This window comes from Tasmannia lanceolata, unplaced genomic scaffold, assembly GCF_043159265.1.
Source record: "Tasmannia lanceolata isolate RefF3 unplaced genomic scaffold, GAP_Taslan_0.1 ptg000007l, whole genome shotgun sequence".
NCBI classification, from domain to species: domain Eukaryota; kingdom Viridiplantae; phylum Streptophyta; class Magnoliopsida; order Canellales; family Winteraceae; genus Tasmannia; species Tasmannia lanceolata.
This window is the reverse complement of record NW_027518684.1, coordinates 26,841,218-26,863,951: the sequence shown is the minus strand read 5'-3', so window position 1 is coordinate 26,863,951 and position 22,734 is coordinate 26,841,218. Positions and strand designations below refer to the sequence as shown.

At 36.8% G+C, this 22,734-nt stretch overlaps 1 protein-coding gene across 1 annotated transcript; it reads right to left on the bottom strand.

The window, feature by feature from the left end:
• Positions 1–2,340: 2,340 nt before the first annotated feature.
• Positions 2,341–22,420, bottom strand: LOC143882335 (uncharacterized). Its single transcript, XM_077385878.1, has 5 exons — positions 22,235–22,420; positions 3,683–3,797; positions 3,466–3,555; positions 2,930–3,028; positions 2,341–2,805 (listed from the first exon to the last, which is right to left on the bottom strand). The coding sequence occupies exons 1-5, from the start codon at positions 22,300–22,302 to the stop codon at positions 2,704–2,706; spliced, it is 474 nt and encodes a 157-aa protein (XP_077241993.1). The 5' UTR covers positions 22,303–22,420; the 3' UTR covers positions 2,341–2,703.
• Between the last annotated feature and the right edge of the window lie 314 nt (positions 22,421–22,734).

The window sequence follows — 22,734 nt, the reverse complement described above, 5'->3', positions numbered from 1 at the left end:
GTCTACGAATCTCGGGTTTTCCTGTAAAAAGAAAATCAGACCCGACCCGATTCGAGATAATTCTCGAGTAGTGTAGGCTTTTGGAAAACCCGACCTGCCCGACCCAAGTTGCACCCGTAAACAGCCGGGCCAAAAATCCTAACATAAATTAAGACCCTGGCAATTTTTAATAATGGCACTCCTCACTTTCCTTTCTTCATTTGTGGGGCCACCGTGTTGGCTTCTGTTTCCTGATTCTTTTTTCTGGTTTTCTCTGCTGCCATTCTTTATGCTAGCACGGAAAAGCTGGGTTTCTTGTTCAAAGTGAAGGAATTGGATTCTCCATTGATTCTTATTGGAAATCTCATTGTGCTCTCATCAGTTATGTGAGCTCTGCATATGAATCGAGATACCAAACTGGGTTTCCATTACTATCTGAGCCAATGAAAATGGCAATTGCTGCTCCACCTTCTAAAATTAATAAGCCTGCAATGGTGGTCGAATCCTTCAACCTCATCTTTTAATTCCGGTTCCATGAGTCCAAATATCTCTTCCTTATCCAATACACCAAATAGATAAAACAATGAGTGAAAATGCCCTGAATGAAAATAGTGTGAAAACGGTATTCTCAACCACTCTATTTCCGAAAAAAAGGTCTCATGAACGTACAAAATAAGACTGTCATTCCCACAAGTCACTCCCACAATCTGAACTTTCTTCTTTGCCACTCTTCTCTTCCTTCATGGTATCAGAGCAGGGAACAACCTCCCCTTTGGATGTCTTCTGTGGTTCCGGATAAAATTGTGCTCTTTCATTGATCCAAATCTTGCTTCTTTTACCTACCAAAGGCAAGATAAAAAGAAACCTGCTTGTTTTCTAAATCGTTTTGTCTATGAGTCGTAAGGATTGCAGGATGCAAGATTTTTCTACATTCTGATCAACGATTTGCTATCCTCTTTGGAGTCAAATGAAAATGGGTGGGGAAGGTTTTTAAATCGCAAGTAGTCATAAACCTTTTTACCAACATTTAACTAGAGATTTTATATGCTGTTCCCCAAAGTCATTTCCAAAGGATGATCCTAACCCTCTCATCTATGGAGGGAGTCCACATTATAAAAACCTCTACGGATCGGGAGGGTTAGGATCATCCTATGGAAATGATTTTCTGGGCACAACCTATTTACGTTGTAACCCGACAAGCGAACGGTTTTGATCATCCAATGAAGTGGGTACAGTACTTTTTGAAAAAATACAGAAGTATACAGCCACACATCATATAATTTCTCATGTAAGCTATACAACCCCTCTCTCTCTCTCTCTCAACGGCTTAAAGACATACAAGAACATCTTTTTTTTTATCACGCTTTATCAACAGTAATCATTCAACAGAGGGTGGGACCAAGGTAAATTAGATCGGACTTGGTATCGGCCATGGTTTCAAATTTCGGTTTCGGAATGCATTTCGGTCCTCACCGAAACCAAAATTTTGAAATCCAACCAAATCATTCAAAATAATATTTTTATCTAATACAAAATTTCGGTCAACTGGTTTGGCACAGAGGCTTAGTTGAGTACAAAATTTCAGTAAAAATTTCGGGAAAAACAAACGTTACGTTCATTGTGGGTTTCGGTTTCAATCTCAACCAAAATCCAAAATTATGGACGGAAATTTCAGATTTCGGTCGAAATTTAAAAACATGGTATCGGCCAACTATATCCATGGAACCCAACCCGGTAAAAATTGTAGCGACTCCATCCATTTGATCTCCTGTTCACTCGGTTTGGGGGAAATGGCCTTTAACTTGGGCGTTCTTTGGCAACCACGAATTTTTTTTACAGGGAATACCAGTTTGCAAAGTGGTGTGAGAGAGAGGTAAAAAGGGCGGGAGAGGGAGATAATTAAGAGGAAAAATATACCAGTTTGCAAAGGGACAACTGACCAAAAAATAGGAAAAATAAAACTCTATTTTGAGTGTTTTTCTTTTATATGCTTCTAACTTCTCACACTCCTCTGCTCATGCCCTTTCAATTCTCTCCCTCTCCTCACCCCCCCTGTGCCACTTTCATCACTGGATAAAGTAATATTCCATGGTAAAAAAATTTCTTCACTGCCAAACATGGCCTTTAAGAAAATTGAAGTTCGGAAGAACTATTCAAAACCATCTCAAATCCCTAAATACTGGATTTGGGAAGTAAACATATGAAGTTTAAAGTTAAAATTTCTTCCGCAGCACAAAATGATTGTTGAGCAAACCAGGTAACAAAGCCTAAAACATGGCTTTCTACACTAGTCTATCACCTGCTACTTTAGAGGAGAAGATTCATCTGTTATGGGTTAAGATTTTTGAGTGGAGATTCATGTGCCTCCGACCCCCAAGTAATTCTTGGAATTAAAAAAGAAGCATCGTATGCTAAACCTTGACATAATATTTGTTGTGAAAAAACCTAGTTCTCAAATAAAGCGGAAAGAACAATTTTAGGTTTCAATCTGTCTGGGAAGATGAAAATCTATTCAAAACCTCAAATCATGTAAATGAACAGAGGGTTCCATAAACAACACTGATTATAATAAAATCATCCCTCTGAAAAGACCCCTATAAGCATGCAAAACTAGGAAGAGAATTTTACCCCGTGACTAGATTCGGGCGGATTGTCCTGAAACTCAGGCACCAACCCAGAAGCCAAATCCAGGCAGCTGCTAAGCATTAACACGGTGCCCCCAATCTAGGTTGTCTTTGTCTTGGTAACCTTCTTCTTGGGTAGTCTCTTTGGGATCATGTTCTTCATCCCTAGGAAGAAGAGCAATGCCCCGAAAAGAGCCAGATTCTGCAGTAAAAAGTAAAAACTAATCAGTAAGAATTTTAAGCTAGAGAGAACCAGGGGGATGAATATTAAAAATGAGGGCCAGAATTTAATCAAAAGAAACATGACACAGATGAGAATGCCTGACCTGTGTAAACTTGACAAAAAGAAGAAGAAATTCGGGCTTCTCAATATCATAGTTGTAGAAGTCATACAGAATAGGAGTAGTAATTGCCAGATGTAAAACCTGCAAGGATAAATAGTTAAAAATCTTAAAGGACCTATGGAGTCAACGGTAACGGAGAAACAAGCATTGACTTGTGTGAACCAAAGTCACAAATATCTCCAACACTTTCGAAAATATAGCGCTATTTTGTGATTTTATGACAAAATGACATAATCCAAAAATTTTACCAAGATTTTGAAAAGAGTCAAGATATGTTCATATTTTTTTTACCGTGCAAATATCGTGATATTATTTGTTGACGCAAATTTGTTCTTAATGTTATATTTTTTAAAATATTTTTATTTTTTCCATTTTCCTGATATAAACCCAAAATTACGAAAAAATTTAAAATAGCCCAAAGATACACCCTTCCTAAGAAATTCCTGAGACAAACATTTGTAAGTATACAATGAAATAAAGGAGAAAAATAATGCAGAATCGAAGAGATATATGCAGACCAGGAGATATGCACCAAGGCTGCTGCCAAAGATAAATAGGATACCGCCAATCCCCTTCAGTGCTATAGCTGCGGCGACTATATGTTTAATCTGCAAAAAAAAGAAAAAAAGAAAAAGAAATAAATGATAGATAGAATTGAGATTAACAATGTCAGCAGAGTATTGAGATAAGTCGATTTACTAGTAAGAAAAGGATTAAAAAGGCATTGTTTCTCACTTCGATTTCAGGCAACTGTACCCCTAGATTAGAGGTAATGTGATTCGTTAAAATGCCAAACTTGGGTTTGAAAACCTTGGCTGAAGGCCCACCATCATCCCCAAATTCATTAAACCTGTAACAGATAGATGCCATACAGTCATGCTATATGCTAGTTTGGTATAAATGATCAACAGTACTTATCCATTTCTCTTGTGATTTTTCTACAAGGAAAAAGGAAGTGTTTTAACGTTCAATGGGAAAAGAATACCAAAACCTTAGAAGCTTTTAATCTTGAGTGGTATACCTAAAGAAAATAATATATCTACTAGCAACAAAACATTACTCTTTATGGAATATATCTTAGTGGAAATGTAAGTGAAATCTTCACCAGCAGCAAATATTGATGTTATGATACATCATTCCCGTGGTGAATATGCAATTTAAAATAGTAGTTCAAGCTTAATATGGTGTCATGTAAACCAAAATCAGAGTACTGGTACCTGATAAACCAAGGCCATGGCACAATTCAGTATTAAACAATGAAAGGCATTGTTTCTTAATATGATGTCATGTAAATCAAAATCAGAGTATCGGTACCTTATAAACCTAGGGCATGTCACAACTCAATATTAAACAAAGAAAGGCAGTGCTTCCCTATGCCACTAGATCCCATATTACGTTGTGTAAAGACCAACTATATGGATAATATCAAGGGAGTAGAAAACTCTTTCTTGGCCAAGATGTAACGTGACTTAAAAGCAGTCATCTGAAGAGGGTATGAACTATGAAGATGGAATTTCATTCAAATGAAAAAGCAAGAATATAGTTCTGTAAGACGCAAGGTGTACTATAGGACTAGGAGTTCCAAAGGAAAATGAAAATTACAGTTCTCGAAGGTAGAGACTATGATCTCAAAAGTCAAAACTCTAGTAGACAGAACATGGGAGTCGTAAATAGCTTTGAAGGATGATAATAGAAGTGTACAATCACAAGAATTTCCTTGTGAAAACTAAAAGAATTTCAAAAAAAAAAAAAAAAATTCCCTGTGAAAACTCAAAGAGAAATTGCTAGACAATCAGCTATGAAAATGACTCTAAGTGTCAAGACTTGATGATAAGGATCAGTATAACATGTTCATCCAAAGTCATAAGAGAGCAGCAGTCCCAATTTCTTATTTTAAAAGCAACGATGAAGTGGGGCCCATTGGAACTGCGATTAGAAGTTGATGAGCATCAAAGATTTAACAAGGTTGTGTATTCAAGAAAGATCACGAATGGTTTCCCAACAATAAAGAGCCCAGTCCACATGGGACGCACATTAACTTAATTGTAGTTCTATTTCCTTAGCTTTTATTTGTTATTCTTAGAAGTTATTAATAAAATGAATGTTATTAAGGGGGAAACATGGTCCACGAATTGTTTTAAGTGACTATATTTATTACTGCGGTTCTGAAGTTAGAAGTCTAGAGGTTAAGGCTTATTTGCTATTCACGTCACTATTCAGATACATACTAAGGTTCTTAGGAGTCCAAGTTTGGAATTCTCTAGAAGTCATGGAGAATACTATATATTGTAAGCCTTAGAAGTCTCAAGGTTAAGGCTTATTTGCTATTCACCTCACTATTCAGATACATACTAAGGTTCTTAGGAGTCCAAGTTAGGATTCTCTAGAAGTCGTGGAGAATACTATATATTCTAAGCCTAATGGTCATCGAATAGATGCTGACCTTATGAATGAAAGAAACTTATAAAAGTTATGCCAAAGTTTTTTTTCTTTTTTTTTTTTAATGATAGCCAAATTTTGAAACAGAAAATACGAGTTTCAAGTTATAGTATACAAAGAAGGAAAGGAATAAAAATGGCGTCGGGATTATAATAGATAAGAGCCTAAGAAATGAGGTTGTGGATCTTAAAAGGAAGGGTGATAGAATTATTCTAATTACATTAATATTAGGTGAAGAGACGATTAATGTTACTAGTGTGTCTGCCCCTCAAATAGGATTAAATGACTCTGTCAAGAGGCAATTTTGGGAAGATATAAATGAAGTAGTCCAAGGAATACCACATGGAGAGAAGTTATATATAGAAGGAGATTTAAATGGGCATGTGGGAAAAACTAGTGGAGGTTTTGATAGGGTTCATGGAGGACTGGGTTTTGGCAATAGTAATGAGGCAGGAGAAGATACTTTGGAGTTCGCAGTGGCATATGATTTGTTGTTAACAAATACTTTTTTTAAGAAAAGAGATTCACACTTGATAACCTTTAGCAGTGGCACCAACTTTAGCCAGATAGATTTTATCCTCACTAGGAGGACAGAGTTGTGTGTAAAGATTGTAAAGTCATACGTGGGAGTGTTTAGTCACACAACATAAGCTGGTGGTGTTGGGTATATGCATTAAACATTGGAAGAGAAAAGATAGAGACGTTAGACATCCGAGGACTAGGTGGTGGGCTCTCAAAGGAGAAAAACTAAATATGCTTAAGGAGAGATTGCTTAAAGAAGGACCTTGGAGTCGTGACGAAGTGACTAATATTATGTGGAATGAGATGCCTAGTTATATCAGGAAAGTGGCTATAGAGGTACTTGGTGAATCTAGTGGAAGTGGGACAATGTCTAAAGATACGTGGTGGTGGAATGAGGAGGTTCAAAAGGCGTCAGGTTTAAAATGGATTGCTATATTTGTCTTCATAAGTGTAGAAATGAGGAGAACAATGAGAAGTATAAATTGGCTAGAAAAGAAGCTAAGAAGGCAGTAAGGGAAGCTAGAGGCAAGGCCTATGAGGATTTGTACCACAGGTTAGGGACGAAAGAGGGTGAAAAAGATGTTTACAAGCTTGCTACGATGAGATAAAGGAAGAGCTGAGACTTGAATCATATAAAATGCATCAAAGACGAGAATCAAAGATCGTTAGCAAAAGAAAATGAGGTTAACGAGAGGTGGAGAAGCTACTTCTTTAAGTTGTTTAGAGAACCAGTAGCAAAATTGGGAGAACTTGGTAATGCTTTTGATGATACAAACCGGAGGTTTGTTCGTAGTATCCGAACATCAGAGGTAAAAGTAGCTATGAAAAATATGAAATTAAGTAAGGCTATGGGGCCTGATGAAGGTATTCTTAGTGAGACTTGGAGATGCTTGGGTGATGTGAGCTTGGTCTGGTTAACTAGATTATTTAACAATATTTTGAACACTAAGAAGATGCATGATGAATGAAGGAGAAGTACATTAGTACCTATTTATAAGAATAAAGGGCATATTCAGAGTTGCACCAATTACCTGGTAATTAAGCTAATGAGTAACACTATGAAGCTTTGGGAGAGGGTAATTGAGCATAGACTAAGAAAATAGATTAAGGTGTCAGAGAATCAGTTTGGTTTCAAAACCAGACGATAGACTATGGAAGATATCTTTTCTTGATTAGGCGGTTAATGGAGAGATTTAGAGAAAATAAAAAAGAACTTCATATGGTTTTCATTGATTTGGAGAAAGCATATGATAGGGTTCCCATGATTGTTATGTGATGGGTCCTTGAAAGGAAAAAAGTGCCCACTAAATGTGTTGATGTGATTAAGGATATGTACGATAGACAATAACTAGTGTCAGAACTAAGGATAGCACGTCTATTGAGTATCCAATTACAATAGGACTACACCAAGGATCTGCTAAGCCCTTATCTTTTTACGCTAGTTATGGATGAAAATACGGAGGGTATCCAGGATGAGGTGCCGTGGTGTATGTTATTTACAGAGGACATAGTATTAATTGATGAAACAAAAGCAGGAGTTAATGCTAAGTTAGAGTTATGGAGAACTACTTTAGAATCTAAAGGTTTTAGACTAAGTAGACTAAGACAGAGTATATGAAGTGCAACTTTAGTAATGTAAGGAAGCGAGGCGAGTGGTAGTAAATATGACTAGACAGGAGGTACGTAAGATGGATATCTTTCACTATCTTGGTTCAATCCTACATAAGGAGAGATTGAAGATGATGTTAACCACAGAATAAGAGCAGGTTGATTAAAGTGGAAGCATGCTTCAAAAGTTTTGTGTGACCGCAAAATACCTACCAAGTTGAAGGGAAAGTTCTACAAGAGTGTTATGAGGCCAACCATGCTGTTCGGCTCAGAATGTTGGGCCACCAAGAAGCATCATGTGCAGAAGATGAGTGCAGCGGAGATGCAAATGCTTAGATGGATGTGCGGCCACATAAGGTTGGATAGAATTAAAAATGAAGACATCCATAAAAAAATGTGGGGGTCGCACCAATTGAGGAGATGAGAGAGCACCGCTTAAGATGGTTTGGGCAGATCCAACGTACGCCTTTGGATGCTCAAGTGAGAAGAAGTGACTTGTGCCAAGTTGATGGAGTAAAAAGAGGAAAGGGCAGACCGAAAACTACTTGGGTAGAAACAGTGAGGAAAGACTTGATGGCTAGGAACATAACAGAGAACATGGCCTTGGATAGGAGAGAATGGAAGAAAATGATCCATGTAGACGAACCCAACTAGTGTCAGGATTAGACTTAGTCAATTTGAGCCAGGTAGATTCTTTCACCTTCTTCACGAAATTTTCTAAAGGATTCATTCGCTGACCCCAACTAGTTTGGTACAAAGGCTTAGTTGAGTTGAGTTGAGTACAGCCAAATTTCATTGCAAGAACAGACTGAGATGGTCAAAATCCATAAAATCTAAAACACCTAAACAAGAAAAGCTAACCGCTATTACAATAGAGGAATTTAGGGAGGGAGAGAGTCGAACAGTGCCAAAGATTCTTTAGAAACTCCTTTTTCAAGTTCTCCATAGATTTCCTCATTGGCTTAGAGCCAACGTTCTTCAAGTTCTCCATAGATTTCCTCATTGGCTTAGAGGCAACGTGGAGGAAGTGTTATTCACATGTCCTCCCTTGTCCATACGATCAAAGGGTGCCATCACTCCAACTTTCGAGGCGTTTGAGAAAGGCATAAGCCGAGCGGGGAGAGGTTACCGCTCGGATAAGCAAATCAGTATTGTTTTCATGATCACTTGAATTTTATTTACATCACCAATCTACTAATCTAGCGATTATGGGTTAAAGAACGAGGGAAACTTTTATTTTCGTAGTTTCCATGGCTTCTTTCGCTACGCCTGGATTCCTCATTCACCCAACATATCCAACATGTTGATTATTTTTAGCATAACCGTCCAACAAAAAGCTTGTACGAGAAGGAACGAGCAACCTCCAAACTTTATGCCACAGGAAGGAAACGACCTTAGGAAAACTAAGAAAGTTGTAGAAAGATCTAACAGTGAAAGCCCCCCTAGGATCAGGGTCAAACTGAACTTGAGCAACAATCAATTTAGGACTCAAAACCAATTCCCCAGAAGACAAAATTTATGAAACAATCACTTTTGGACTACTTAAGAATTCTATAGAAAACCGCTTACCAAACTACTCTACACTCACTCTTTTGTAACAATCAAATACGCTGGCATACTTATTTCTAGCAATGCCAGAGAGGCTCAGATAAGCAAAGGACCCTAATGTAACCAAACGTCAATCCAAAACCCCGGCCTATTCCTATACCCAACCCTATACCTAAGCCTTTGAGCAAAATGGTCAAAAATAGGAAAAACATATTTCCACACCCGCAACTCTCGACAACTATTTAATCTAACATTGTCCCATCCTCCTTTGCTAACGCCATATTTTCCCTTTATAAACTTCCTTCAAAAAGCATGCTTCTCGCCAAATATACACAACTATTTATGCAAAAGCAACTTGTTTCTTCTTATCATTTAAAGGTATTGTAGCACATTCTCTAATCGCAATCCATACACATGACATTGCAAGCAATAAAGAAGAGACTGCCCATCCTAATCGAACTATCAAATCAAGTAGCCCAAGTGCATAAAATGGCCTAGGCAACTAACCACCACGAACGCCTATGGGATGATGGTCTAGGTGCATTGACAGTTTGGTCAATTCTGTTCCACTACGAATATCATTTTTCTTACAGTATGGTGGAACAATTCTGTGATTTGCCCATTCTTGTATTCTTTTCTAAGAAGAACAAAAACATTATTGAAAGCATTAAAAGATTAATAGAAGAGTACTACAAAACCTAAATTAGGAACAACATAAATATCTTACTAAACCTAAGATCCATCACTATCAATTTATTGCCCATCTAGAACCCACATATTCCAAGAAGCATCTACCTTAAGAGAGTGTCTTAGTAAGTTTGAAACCCAAATTCAATTGGGGTTGGTAGTCCAACCAAATAGGCCGTAATGACATGCATGTTTCCTACAAAAATTATCAGAAAATGAAATGGACAGACCAGAACAACCTGAATAAAATAAATAACAAACTTGAGGGCATAAAATCTTGCCAACAAAAAATGATTAGAAAATTAAATGGACTGACCAGAACAACCCGAATAAAATAAATAACAAATTTGAAGGTGTAAAAATTACAAAGAAAAATTAGAATAAAATAAATGACAAATTTAAAGACGTAACTATTACAAAATAAAAACAAGAATAATGTAAGAAAAGCAAAATACAGTAAAGCAACACAAACACTTTACTAGATCTGCCACCTATTAGTTAGGGGTGCAATTAGGGTCGGGTTCAACCCAAAAAAAAGTCGGGTCGGGATGAGTTCGGGTAGGGTCGGGTCGAGTTTTCCCGACCCAGGTTATGTTTGGGTCAGGTTCAGGTTGAGGGTTTGGGCAACCCAACACGAGTAAAACCCGAAACATTTTATGAATTTTTTATTTTGTAAGCTTAAAAACTAGGGTTGGGTCGGGTTGAACTTGGATCAGGTTCGAGATAGCGGTGCAACTTGGGTCGGGTCGGGTTGAATTTTTGGTTAAAAATGAATTGGAATCAACTCAACCCGATTTTAAGGTAAAAGCTCAACCCGAATTACCAAAAAAATCGACCCAAGTTGCACCCCTTCGGGTTGGGGAAAAAACAAAAGGGTTCCTCGGGTTGAAACTCGTAGGGTGGGAAATCGGGTAGGGTCGGGCCGCGTCTGGATGGAAAAAAGGGCTCCTCGGGTCGGATTGGGTTGGACCCAACCCGACCCGAGTTAGATCACCTCATCAGCGTATTGGGAATGGCGTAGCATTCTCAAAATTCAGACTTGCTAAGCCTTGTGTTCACATTCTTATTGGAGATGGCAATAATACCAACTTTTGTAATGACCCTTAGCACCCTCATGGCAGTTTATGCGAACAATTCAAAGGTCGCAGCACACATGACATCAGCTTTCCAAAAGTTGCTCATACCATTAATCTCAACAAACATGGAACATGGGATATGGATCTGTCATGAGGCCCTCTATGCATGCTATTAAAGAATAAAGACAAGCTCAAAGATGCAACCTTCATCTCTAGTCGACCCGATTTTAAGGTAAAAGCTCAACCCGAATTCCCAAAAAAATTGACCCAAGTTGCACCCCTAATTCGGGTTCGGGTTGGGGAAAAAAACAAAAGGGTTCCTCGGGTTGAAACTCGTCGGGTGGGAAATCGGGTCGGGTCGGGCCGTGTCTGGTTGGAAAAAGGGTTCCTCGGGTCGGATTGGGTTGGACCCAACCCGACCCGAGTATTGGGAATGGGGTAGCATTCTCAAAATTGAGACTTGCTAAGCCTTGTGTTCACATTCTTATTGGAGATGGCAGTAATACCAACTTTTGTAATGACCCTTAGCACCCTCATGGCAGTTAATGCAAACAATTCAAAGGTCGCAGCACACATGACATCAGCTTTCCAAAAGTTGCTCATACCATTAATCTCAACAAACATGGAACATGCGATATGGATATGTCATGAGGCCCTCTATGCATGCTATTAAAGAATAAAGACAAGCTTCATCTCTAGTTCAAAAGATTCAGCGGTTTAGAAAGATACACCTAATAGAAATTATTCCCCATTATCAGCTTGCTCAAAGATGGAATCCTCATCTCTAGTTCAAAGGATTCAGCTGTATGGAAAGCTACACCTAATGGAACTTATTCCCCAGCTTGGAATTCCCTTTACATTAAACATCATCAATCTGAATGGTACCCCCGTATATGGTTCAAGGACAACATTACTCGTCATACCTTTATGGCTTGGCAAGCAATCGAAGGTAGACTCAACACAAAAGGATCGTTGCTGAATGGGACTCATACGGGGAATATTTCTAACTTCATCTGAAAAGGACCGATAGAAATGTCATAAAGATTGCTTTTTCCTCCACATTCCACGTATGGAATGAACGAAAATTCCGAATATTTAACAAGAATTCACTCCATAAGAGCAATGTTCTCCGTAGTATTCTTGTTGATGCTTGATATTCAATACCACATCTCCTATCTGAAATCCCATGAAGTCCATGCTCCAAGGAATGAAGTATGCATTTCCATTGAAGAGCCCATGAATTATGGCACACCACAAGGAATATGAGACAAAACTAATATTAATAATAATTTTATAGGAATTTGGAACCAGTATATGAAAACCAATATCGTTTGAAGTCCAAAAGTTTAGAAAAGTGGAACCAGGTAATAAAAACCAACACCGTTTGAATTCCAATATTCTGTTTTCGAAGTTGCCTTAAGCATCTTAATTACCCCAACCCCCTCTGACTCCCATTAGCTTTTTGGCTTGACCTCACGGCCGGTTCCGCCAGGATTTGTTCACGGCAGATCCTACCGCCTAAGGACTCATGGTCTCCGTAGGATTCCAGTATCAATAGGGGTTGCGCATACTCCCGTGTCGTGTCGGGATAGCTTTATGGCTTCCCATCCCCTTTCCCATCATCTCTTGCATTTCTTTTTATTTCTCATAAAATCTAAATGTTCACTTTATTTTCAAAATGAAAGACAAGCATGATTTAATATTTCACAATGAATATTTTGAATTAAAAATAAGTAAGAAATATTTGAAATAAATAGCATATAATCATATCTCTATCACTATTATTGAGAAAAGATACAACTCAAGTCTAGCTATCACCTGCCTTGATGATTTGCGAATCGGAAAAAATAAGGCGGAAAAGTGGGCCTCATTCACCAGATCTACCACCTTTTCACTCTCCCATCTCTCTTTCTCTCTCTCTATCTCACTCTCTCTTTTCCTTTCTCTCTTTCTCTTTCTCCCTTTTCCTTTCTATTTTTCTTCTGCTCTTCCACTATTTATAGGAAAACTTGAGTGAATAGTAACTATGAATAGTGACGTTAATAATAATAGGCAACTTTCGTCAACCATATTCAACCCTCAAAAATTCCTTTACAGTTATATTTATATTTTATTAAAAACATATGAATAGTAAAGGTGCAAAATAAATGAATAGTAAAGATTTTTAACAATAACAGAACGATTAATATTATTTTATATTATTTTTATCGATAAATATTATTTTATTCTTTATTTAATATATTTTTTTCGTTGATGAAGGTGAACTACTTATTCGGTGAATTAATGAAAGTGGTTGTGGAGGTGATCTGTTTATTTTTAAAAAAAATGAAAGTGGGTGTGGAGTTTTAGCGGTGGGTCCCGTTATTGGTGGGTTCCGCTGTGAATAGTAAATATGAATCGTAATTGGTAGGTCCCACTATGAATAGTAATTTTTGAATAATAAACTTTAACAGTGTTTTTGAATAGTTTGTTATATATGTGAATATATATATGTGCGCATTCTCTTCTGTCATCATCAGAGGTGGTGGCCTAGCGGTAGGAAGCCGTTCAATCCAAGTAGCATCTTGGGTTCGAATCGTGCTAGCCCCATTATGTCAAATGATCTTATGCCCTGAGTAATTCGGGGGAACATGAGCAGAGGCCGATAAATACTCACCTACGAGGCTTTAAATTTTTAAATAACTGTCATCCTTACCCTTTACCCTTTACTCTTTACTCTATTTGGAGGTACATTCTCTTTGAAAATCGTAGTCTTTTTTAAGAGAATTTAGGGAGTAGAATTTTGGAGACGAGATTCTTTTTAAATGGGGTAGAATATAATATCCGGCCCCACTAAGGGTAAAAATAGCAGCAAATAGTGTAAAAGAGTAAGGGGTAAAAGGATGACAGTTATTCAAAAGTTTAAAGTCTCGTAGGTGGGATATTCATCAGCTTTTGCTCATGTTCCCCAGAATTACTTAGGGCATGAGATAATCTGACATAATAGGACTAGCACGATTTGAACCCAAGACGCTACTTGGATTGAACGGTTTTCTACCAATAAGCCACCACCTCAGATGATGACAGAAAAGAATGTGTGTGAGATACTATTAGAAAACACTATTCAACTTTAATATTCAAAAATTACTATTCATAGTGGGACCAACAATTACTATTTATATTTACTATTCATAATGGGACCCACTTACAGGACCCACCAAAAGCGGGACCCACCGCGAATGGGACCCATCGCTAAAACTCCACACCCACTTTCATCAATCCACCAAATAAACATATCACCTCTGCAACCACTTTTATTAATTCACCGAATAAATAGTTCAGCTTCATCGATGAAAAAACATATGAAATAAAGAATAAAATAATATTTACCGACGACAATAATATAAAATAATATTAATCGTTCTGTTACTGTTCAAAATATTTACTATTCATTTATTTTGCAGCTTTACTATTCATATATTTTTAATAAATTATATATATAGCTGTCAAGGAATTTAAGAAGGCGGTTGAATAAGGTTGACGAAAGCTGTTTGTCATTATTCCTATCACTATTCACGTCACTATTCACTCAAGTTTTCCTATAAATAGAGGAAGAGAAGAAGAAAAAAAAATAGAAAAGAAAAGAGAGAGAAAGAAGGGGGAGTGAAAAGATGGTAGATCTAGTGAAGAAGGCCACTTTTCTGTCTCATTTTTCCATTCACAAATCTTTAAGGCAGGTGATAGCTAGACTCGACTGGTATCTTTTCTCAATAATAGTGATAGATATATGATTGTATGTTTTTTATTTCAACTATTTCTTATCTATTTTTAATTCAAAATATTCATTGTGAAATATTAAATCACGCCTGTCTTTCATTCTGGAAAATGAAATGAAAATTTAAATATTATGAGAAATAAAAAGAAATGCAAGAGATGATGGGAAGGGGATGAAGAAGTCATAGAGCTATCCTAACACAGCACGGGAGTTTGCACAACCCCTGTTGATACTGGAATCCTACGAAGAAACTGAGTCCCTAAGAGGTAGGATCTACCGTAAACAAATCCTAGCGGAACCGACCTTGAGGTCAAGCCAACAAGTTAATGGGAACAGGAGGGGCTTAGGGTAATTAAGATACTTAAAGCAACTTCGGAAACAGAATATTGAAAATTATTGGAATTCAAACGGTATTGGTTTTCATTATTTGGTTCCACTTTTCTAAACGTTTGGACTTCAAACTATATTGGTTTTCATTTACTGGTTCCAAATTCCTACAAAAATATTATTAATATTAGTTTTGACTCATATTATGTTCTAGACAAACTATTGCAGATTCTTATCTAATTGTCTCTTATTATTGATCTCTGATACTTATCGAACTTCTAAGCCATTTTCCCCTAGGTTTAGAGAACGTAAATGAAGGAGCTTTTGCAAATGAGAAGACTTAGTCATTGGGATGGGTGTGAAAGCAAATCAGTGGTGGAGATGACATGTCTCGTCAATCTCCTCTAGGGGTGTAAACGAGCCGAGCCGAGCTTGGCCCAGCTCGGCTCGGCTCGTTAAGATCAAGAGCTCGGCTCGTTAAGATCAAGAGCTCGGCTCGGCTCGTTAAGATCAAGAGCTCGGCTCGGCACGGCTCGGGCAGGCTCGCGAGCCTTACCGAGCTCGAGTTATATTAAGGGCAATGAAATATTCACACCCCTCATCTTCCCTGGACAGCCCTATCTACTGTAATTTAACTACTCTTTTTACACCACGGGGGGTGACCCAAGTAGCAAATGGGGTTCCAAAAAAGAAGTGGCATATTTTGCCTCCCCCTTTCACTCCCTGGACAACCCTTTTAGTGTATATATTAATATATATATATATATATATATATATTTATTTATTTATTTTTTTAAATATAGGAAAAGGATTGTGCGCTCGAGCGCACCTAAGCTTAAGTGCGCTCGAGTGCCAAATCACATGGGTCCCACATTTTTTGTGCTGATCCAAACCATTCATTTGCAAGGCCCCATCATAAATAGGATGTGTACCAAAAATCAAGTCCATTGAATCATCCTAACCCCTCCAAAAGTGGAGGGCAAAAGTGGGCAGATTTGTGGACAAACAGAGTCTATCCATTTTGACCTCCACAAATGGATGGGTTAGGATGATCCTATAAAGCTAATTTTTAGTACATAACCCATCTATGTAAGGGCCTTTGAAATGAATGCTTTGGATCATCCTAACAAAGTGAGCCCACATGAGTTGGGGGCACTCGAGCGCACCTAAGCTTAGTGCGCTCGAACGCACAATCCTTTTCCTCATTTAAATATATTAAATCCTTAACGAGCCGAGCCTGGCCTAGCCTAAGCTCGGGCTCGGCTCGTTAAGCTTAACGAGCCTAGCCAGCCGGCTCGGCTCGTCTCGTTAAGGATTCGAGCCGAGCTCGAGCGAGCTTCCGAGCCCGAGCCAAAATTGACACCCTTAATCTCCTCTGTTCAGTTTCTTTATCGAAGAAACATTTTGGTTTTTAGGAACTTTATAATATAATTATGTGTGTTATTTCAGACAATTGAAATTTGAATGATTATAATTAAACTTTCCGTTGCATTTTGGAAAGAAGATTTTAGATGTAAGTAGTCAGAATTATTATTTAAAAAAATTCCTCCTACCTGAAAAGGGCAGATAGAAATATCATTAAGATTGCTTTTTCCTCCTCCACATTCCACGTATGGGATGAACGAAAATTCCGAATCTTTGACAAGAATTCACTCCATAAGAGCAATGTTCTCCGTAGTATTCTTGTTGATGCTTGATATTCAATACATCTCCTATCTGAAATCCCATGAAGTCCATGCTCCAAGGAATGAAGTATGCATTTCCATTGAGGAGCCCATGAATTATGGCACACTCCAAGGAAGCTTATCCACAGTGAACCACAATCCAAATGCACGAGCAGCTGTATTTTTTTCCCTTTAAAAAGCCCTCACCTCATACAAAAGAGGAAATCCCATTCTTCCAACTGGCCATCTCTCTTTTGAAAAAGAAAGAATGAAGAGACTTAGCCTTTCCACTTCTCTCTCATCATCTTACTCTTCCTCCCCCATCATCAACTCTGGTGGATCCCATTTTTCTAGGGAGGCTACTTTTCCGATTATAATTTTGATAGCTGAAAGAGGGCCCACTGTTCAACAATAGGTGTCCCTCACAGCCCGCATATTCTCAATGAATGACCAATCCAGTGGGATAATATTAGTGTTTTCAAATTTTTTAATAAGTTTTTCTTCCATCTTTTGTTCCACAAGCAAACATGGACTATAGAGATAAAGGACGGATCTTTGTTTCCTCCTTAGAATTATCGAAGCCAGTCTGGCATAACTACACGCTTCAATATGAATAATCTCCCATTGACTTCCTAGGTAAAACATTGGCACTCTCAGTTGGACTCAATCGGCACTTCCAAAGTGACTGCAAATATCCTGCTCCTCCATGTCAAACAAACTAGGGGGCTTGATGCCCCCACACCGTCACCTACTATCCACCATAGTTGTTTTTTTTTTTTTTTTTTAATGGTAACATAATTTTATTAAAAGAGTAACACGGGCGACAGAGGACGTCAACCCAAACGGATACAATGAAGACAAAAACAACAGAGAAAAAGAAAAGATACAATCAAAATCTACTGTCAAGGTGGCAAAAAATCGAACCACACCTTCCCTTGCCAAATGATCTGCTAAACTATTAGTCGATCTCCTTACATAATTGAAAGTGATGGAGGACCCCTCAACTTTATCCATGATCTCATCAAAAAACAGAGCCAAGGTGGAACCAAGGATCCCCTAAGCCACCAAATCGTATTTAGAGGGTCAGCTTCCACAATGAAACAGTCAAGACACTCCTTGTCGAACCAAAGGAGTCCATATTGACACCAAATCGTATTTGTTGTTGATCTACCCATGCAGTTGAACCACGAAACGTAGCCATTGACGCCATCATTGTCATGGTTCTAAATGTCGACCAAGACTGACATGAACCAATCGACATGTTTCAGTTTCCATCTCCACCAACATGAAATCCTTCGGTCGACATGTATAGATTTCGGTCATGTTGATCGAAACGTTAGCACTTGTTATGTAAATTATAGAAATTTGGCCAACATGTCGAAATTTTAACCAAAGTGCATAGAGAGGCCTTTGTTTTCACATATTTAGTTGATGAGTGCTTATTTTGTGGTTTTTGGCTTGTTTCTTCAATTATGGTATAAATGCATCAATTAATTGTTTATTTAATGCATGTGAACAAGGATTAGTGCAAGAATTTTCATTTTTTTATGGAATTATGGTTTAGAAAATTGGAATTCTCATTGGGACTCTAACTCTTAGGCTATGGGTTCCAAATTACTTTTCCTCTTTGACGTGCCCAAGTATTGTTGCAATTGTATAATACCATTATTAACAACCTTGTGATAATATTAACATGTCAGTTGCAACTAAAATTTTCATCTATTGGTAGCATATGTTGCCAACCAATATCTAGATTCTCATTTCTATCACCTAAGCTCCTCTCATGCCAGTCTGCAAGCAAAGTTTCCAATGATAGGCACTATGTCACACCAAAACCAAAAAAATAAAGCCACCTCAATCGATAATTCCATCATGCATATGACAATTAAAGTTGAAAATTACAAATGAATGGCATATTAGACACCAAACCAGTAAGAAAAACAAAAAGGTAAGTTAAAAAAACCAAAAAAGAAAATAACAATGGATAAACACATAATCAAATAATAATTTTGTCGTTGCGAAAATTACAATTGCATTAGAAAAAGAAGATGAAACATAAGATAAAAAACACAGGGAAAGTAAAACAAAAAAGCATATGTATTAAATAATCTAGGTCAACGAATGTCAGATATCAAACGTAAAAAGACAATATGTGTCACAAAGAGAAAATATCACAAAAATGCAAAAAAAAAAAAGGTAACAAGAACAGGAACATAGACCCATAGAGACAAGGATCAAGCGCAAAGGTACATACATCTAGGTCAATGAGAATTAAGCACTACGATTCAAAAAAAAAATTAGAGTTAACCACTAACAAATAATAAATGAAAATGACAAGTAAACATGAAAATATAAATAAATGGAAAACAAAAGGAGGGGTAAATAAAAGATATAAAAATATACAAAGAGATGCATAAACTTGGTACGTAAAAAATATCAAACAAACAGTGCAGGAAAAAAACAAAGCATACATTAAAAAAGTGGATAAAAAATAAACAAAAGGTCAAAATATAAATCTTCAAATCTTACAAAAAAAAAACAATGTTTAAAAGCTAAGACTCACGAGAACTCAGCAAAGGAAAAAAAGGGTTGAATCAAACGAGTCAACAATTGATGCAGTCAACTTCAGATTCACTTAATCATGCAGTTTGTGATAATTTGCAATAAATTCCTAACAAAAATAATTGGAAAAAGTTTGATCATTTACAAAAAAAATTCCCAAACCCAACTATCCAACTTTAATCCCTTGATCAACGCTTATGCTCGTGTTTTTAAAGCTTGATTAAATAAAATATTAGTGGATAAGGACTTGAGATTTGAAAACATTTCCACAATTTCACAATGGGCTTAATCATGAGAATATTTAGTTGTTTATCTTAGAACACACATGCCAAACAAATATCTCATAAAGTTAGTTCACTTAACAAAAAGAGAAATATTGTCCATGCGTTCCATGAAGAAGAAAGGAAGATGAGAATAACAAGGAAAAAGAGGAGAAACAGAAAAAAGGTAATCTTGGAATTTTTAAATAAGTCACTTAAATGACTTAATTGAACACGCAAGACATTTAAACAGAGATGTTTTATGGGGCACATTGTTGTCTAAACTGTGCCCTCTTCTTCTTTGGAGATCTCATTGGCTTCTCAAAAAGGAAACTTACGGGACTTTGATGAGTTACAGTTTTGTAAATTTTGTCCAGGCCTCATGATGTTAGAGTTTAGATATAGAGCTGTGATTCTCACTAGAGTTTTATTAGATTTACGAGAGATATTGTTATATAAACACCTTTCACGGCATATTACTTATTTAGATAGCGGAATAGAATTTCTTTTTATTTGGGTATGATGCCCAAGATACTTTGTCAGGAGTAATTCTACAGGTGTGTGTATGGTGTGACTACAGATTCTTGAACATTGTGTTGCTATCCTTTATCCCTTGGTCGTTGTTTAAGCTTTCAGATCAGTCATAGCTAGAATCTGTAGATCAAAAAACATCAAAACAAGTAAAAAAATATATCGATTATTTCAGTTGCAAACCATTTTTCATAGATTAACCCATGACACCATAAGATTATGCGTGTACAAGTTTAGGGTCCCAACACCTCTTCCACCAACCCCATCGTACGACATCTTCACAACCATTAAAGGAAACACTGAGGGCTGTTTGGATACATGGATTTTATAATCCAAGATTGTAAATTCCTGGATTTTACGAGCTAAGACCAGAAATTAATAAGCTAAAACCATCATTTTATAAGCTAAAATTTAGATTTTACAATCACGAAAATGTACAATCCAGGTTTTAGCATACATTTATTCAAAAAAGAAAAAGTCAATTTAAGACATGACAACACCTCTACTCCTGCGTCATAAAACCATTAAAGGAAACACTGAGGGCCGTTTGGATACATGGATTTTATAATCCAAAATTGTAAATTCCTGGATTTTACGAGCTAAAACCAGAAATTAATATGCTAAAACCTTCATTTTATAAGCTAAAATTTAGATTTTACAATCTCGAAAATGTACAATCCAGGTTTTAGCTTACAAAATCCAAGTATTAGCTTGTAAAATCCTTGTATCCAAACAGCCACTAAAATTTTATCCAGATGCCCAAAAACAATCAAATGAACTACCTAAAAAGAATTTAATTAAAAAGAAACAAATAAGCTCCCGAAGGACACAACACACCAGATCTGTAAAGCATAACGATACTAACAAATAAAAAGTGCTCTGATATGGTTTGCTAATAGCAAGAATTGTCACTGAACTGATCAAATAAAATTTTCCCATTCCTTGGTGATTCTATAATCTATATATTTACTATATAAAGTTCAGTAAAAGCAATCAAATATGAGAACAAAAGATACAGGAAGCCTACTAGTCAAAACATACATTCATTCAAAAATAGAAAAGTCAATTTAAGAAATGACTAAACCTCTACATGGATTTTATAAAACCATTAAAGGAAACACTAAAAGGTCATTTGGATACATGGATTTTATAATCCATGATTGTAAATTCCTGGATTTTACGATCTAAAACCAATATTTGACAATTCGAAACCTTGATTTTATAATCTAAAAATTGGATATTACAATCTTGAAGTGTGCAGTCCGTTTTAGCTTATAAAATCCAAGTTTTAGCTTGTAAAATCCATTATAAAAATCCTTGCCACTCAAAAAAAAAAATCCATTATAAAATTTTTGTATCCAAACAGCCAGTGAAAGTTTATCCAGATGCCCTAAAACAGTCAAACGAACTACCTAAACAGAATTTAACCAAAAATTAAAAATTAAAAAAAGAAGCAAATAAGCTCCCAAAGGACACAACACACCAGATCTGTAAAGCGAAATGATACTAACAAAAAAAAGGAAACTAAAACAAAAACAGTAAAATAACAAAGTATAACAGCCTAAAACGGTATTCATCCCTAAGATCTAGTACAAACACTAGTTCCGCAAGCTTGAAATCACCAGATCTGAACACAGCTTCAACCAAATCAATATAATCAGAACAAAAACCCCAGCTTTCATACAAAATCTGCACATCTAACTGAATCCAAAAGAGAAAGAGCAAGAAAAATAGCAAAATCCGGGGGGGGGGGGGGGGGGGGAATGTAGATTTGGCTGAGTGGATATGGATTCAAAAAAAAAAAAAAAAGATTAGGAACAAAAACCCTAGCTTTCAAACAAAATATGAAAAAATTAGGTACAAAAACCCTAGCTTTCAAACAAAATATGAAAATATAACTAAATCCACAAGAGAAAAGCAAAAAAACAAGATCAAAAGCAGAAACAATAAGTAGATTTGACTGAGTGGAGACGGATTCAATCAAATCAATAGAATCGGACCAAAAAAAAAAAAAAAAAAACCCTACCTTTCACACAAAATCTGCACATATAACTGAATCCAAGAGAAAAAAAAAAACAAGAAAAAGAGTAGATTTGGCTGAGTCGAGATAGCTTCAACTAAATCAATAGAATGAGAACAAAAACCCTAACTTTCATACAAAATCTGCACATATAACTAAATCCACCTGAGAAAAAAAAAAGGCAAGAACAAAAGCAAAAGCAGAGAAAAAAAAAGTAGATTTTGATGAGTGGAGATGGAAACAAAAAAGTAGAAACAGATCTAATCATAGAGAGAGAGAGATTTCTTACTCTTGCCATGCGGAGAGGATGAAAACAGAGGCGAAGAGAACTCTGCCTGCAAACGAAGTAAATCCCATGGAACCGAAGGAAATCTCGCAGAGAAACTTCGGGTCCTTTGGACAGACAAACGAAGGGGAAAGGAAAATCAAGGAAAGGGTTTGAAAATGGCTTGAAAGACCGAGGCTCCCTCTCTCTACTTAAGCGAAAGACACGGCAAAAGGTCTTTAGACCAAGTATTTAAATGCCCTTTGTTGTTATGAATATTACGAAAATGGCCTCGGTTGGTCATAATTGGCCTCGACTCGTCCACACGTCGGCGAAGTAATAAAATCTATGGGCTATCTGGTGGGCCTATGTGTAGATACCAAATATGGACTTGATTAAATTTTGGATCTAGAATAAAAGTTGGGTGGATAATGTCCCAAAATTACGTTGATTAAATTTGCCTAATTAAAATTTTCTTCATTAAGGGGGACAAGAATTTTATGGGATAAATCTTTTCTTGACAA

Excerpts from the sequence above, each read along its gene's own strand:
- LOC143882335 (XM_077385878.1), bottom strand. The coding sequence starts at position 22,302 with ATGGGATTTACTTCGTTTGCAGGCAGAGTTCTCTTCGCCTCTGTTTTC. Across the intron at positions 3,798-22,234 it reads ATCCTCTCCGCATGGCAAGA|GTTTAATGAATTTGGGGATG; the intron begins GTAAGAAATCTC and ends TATCTGTTACAG. Across the intron at positions 3,029-3,465 it reads GCCTTGGTGCATATCTCCTG|GTTTTACATCTGGCAATTAC; the intron begins GTCTGCATATAT and ends TTATCCTTGCAG.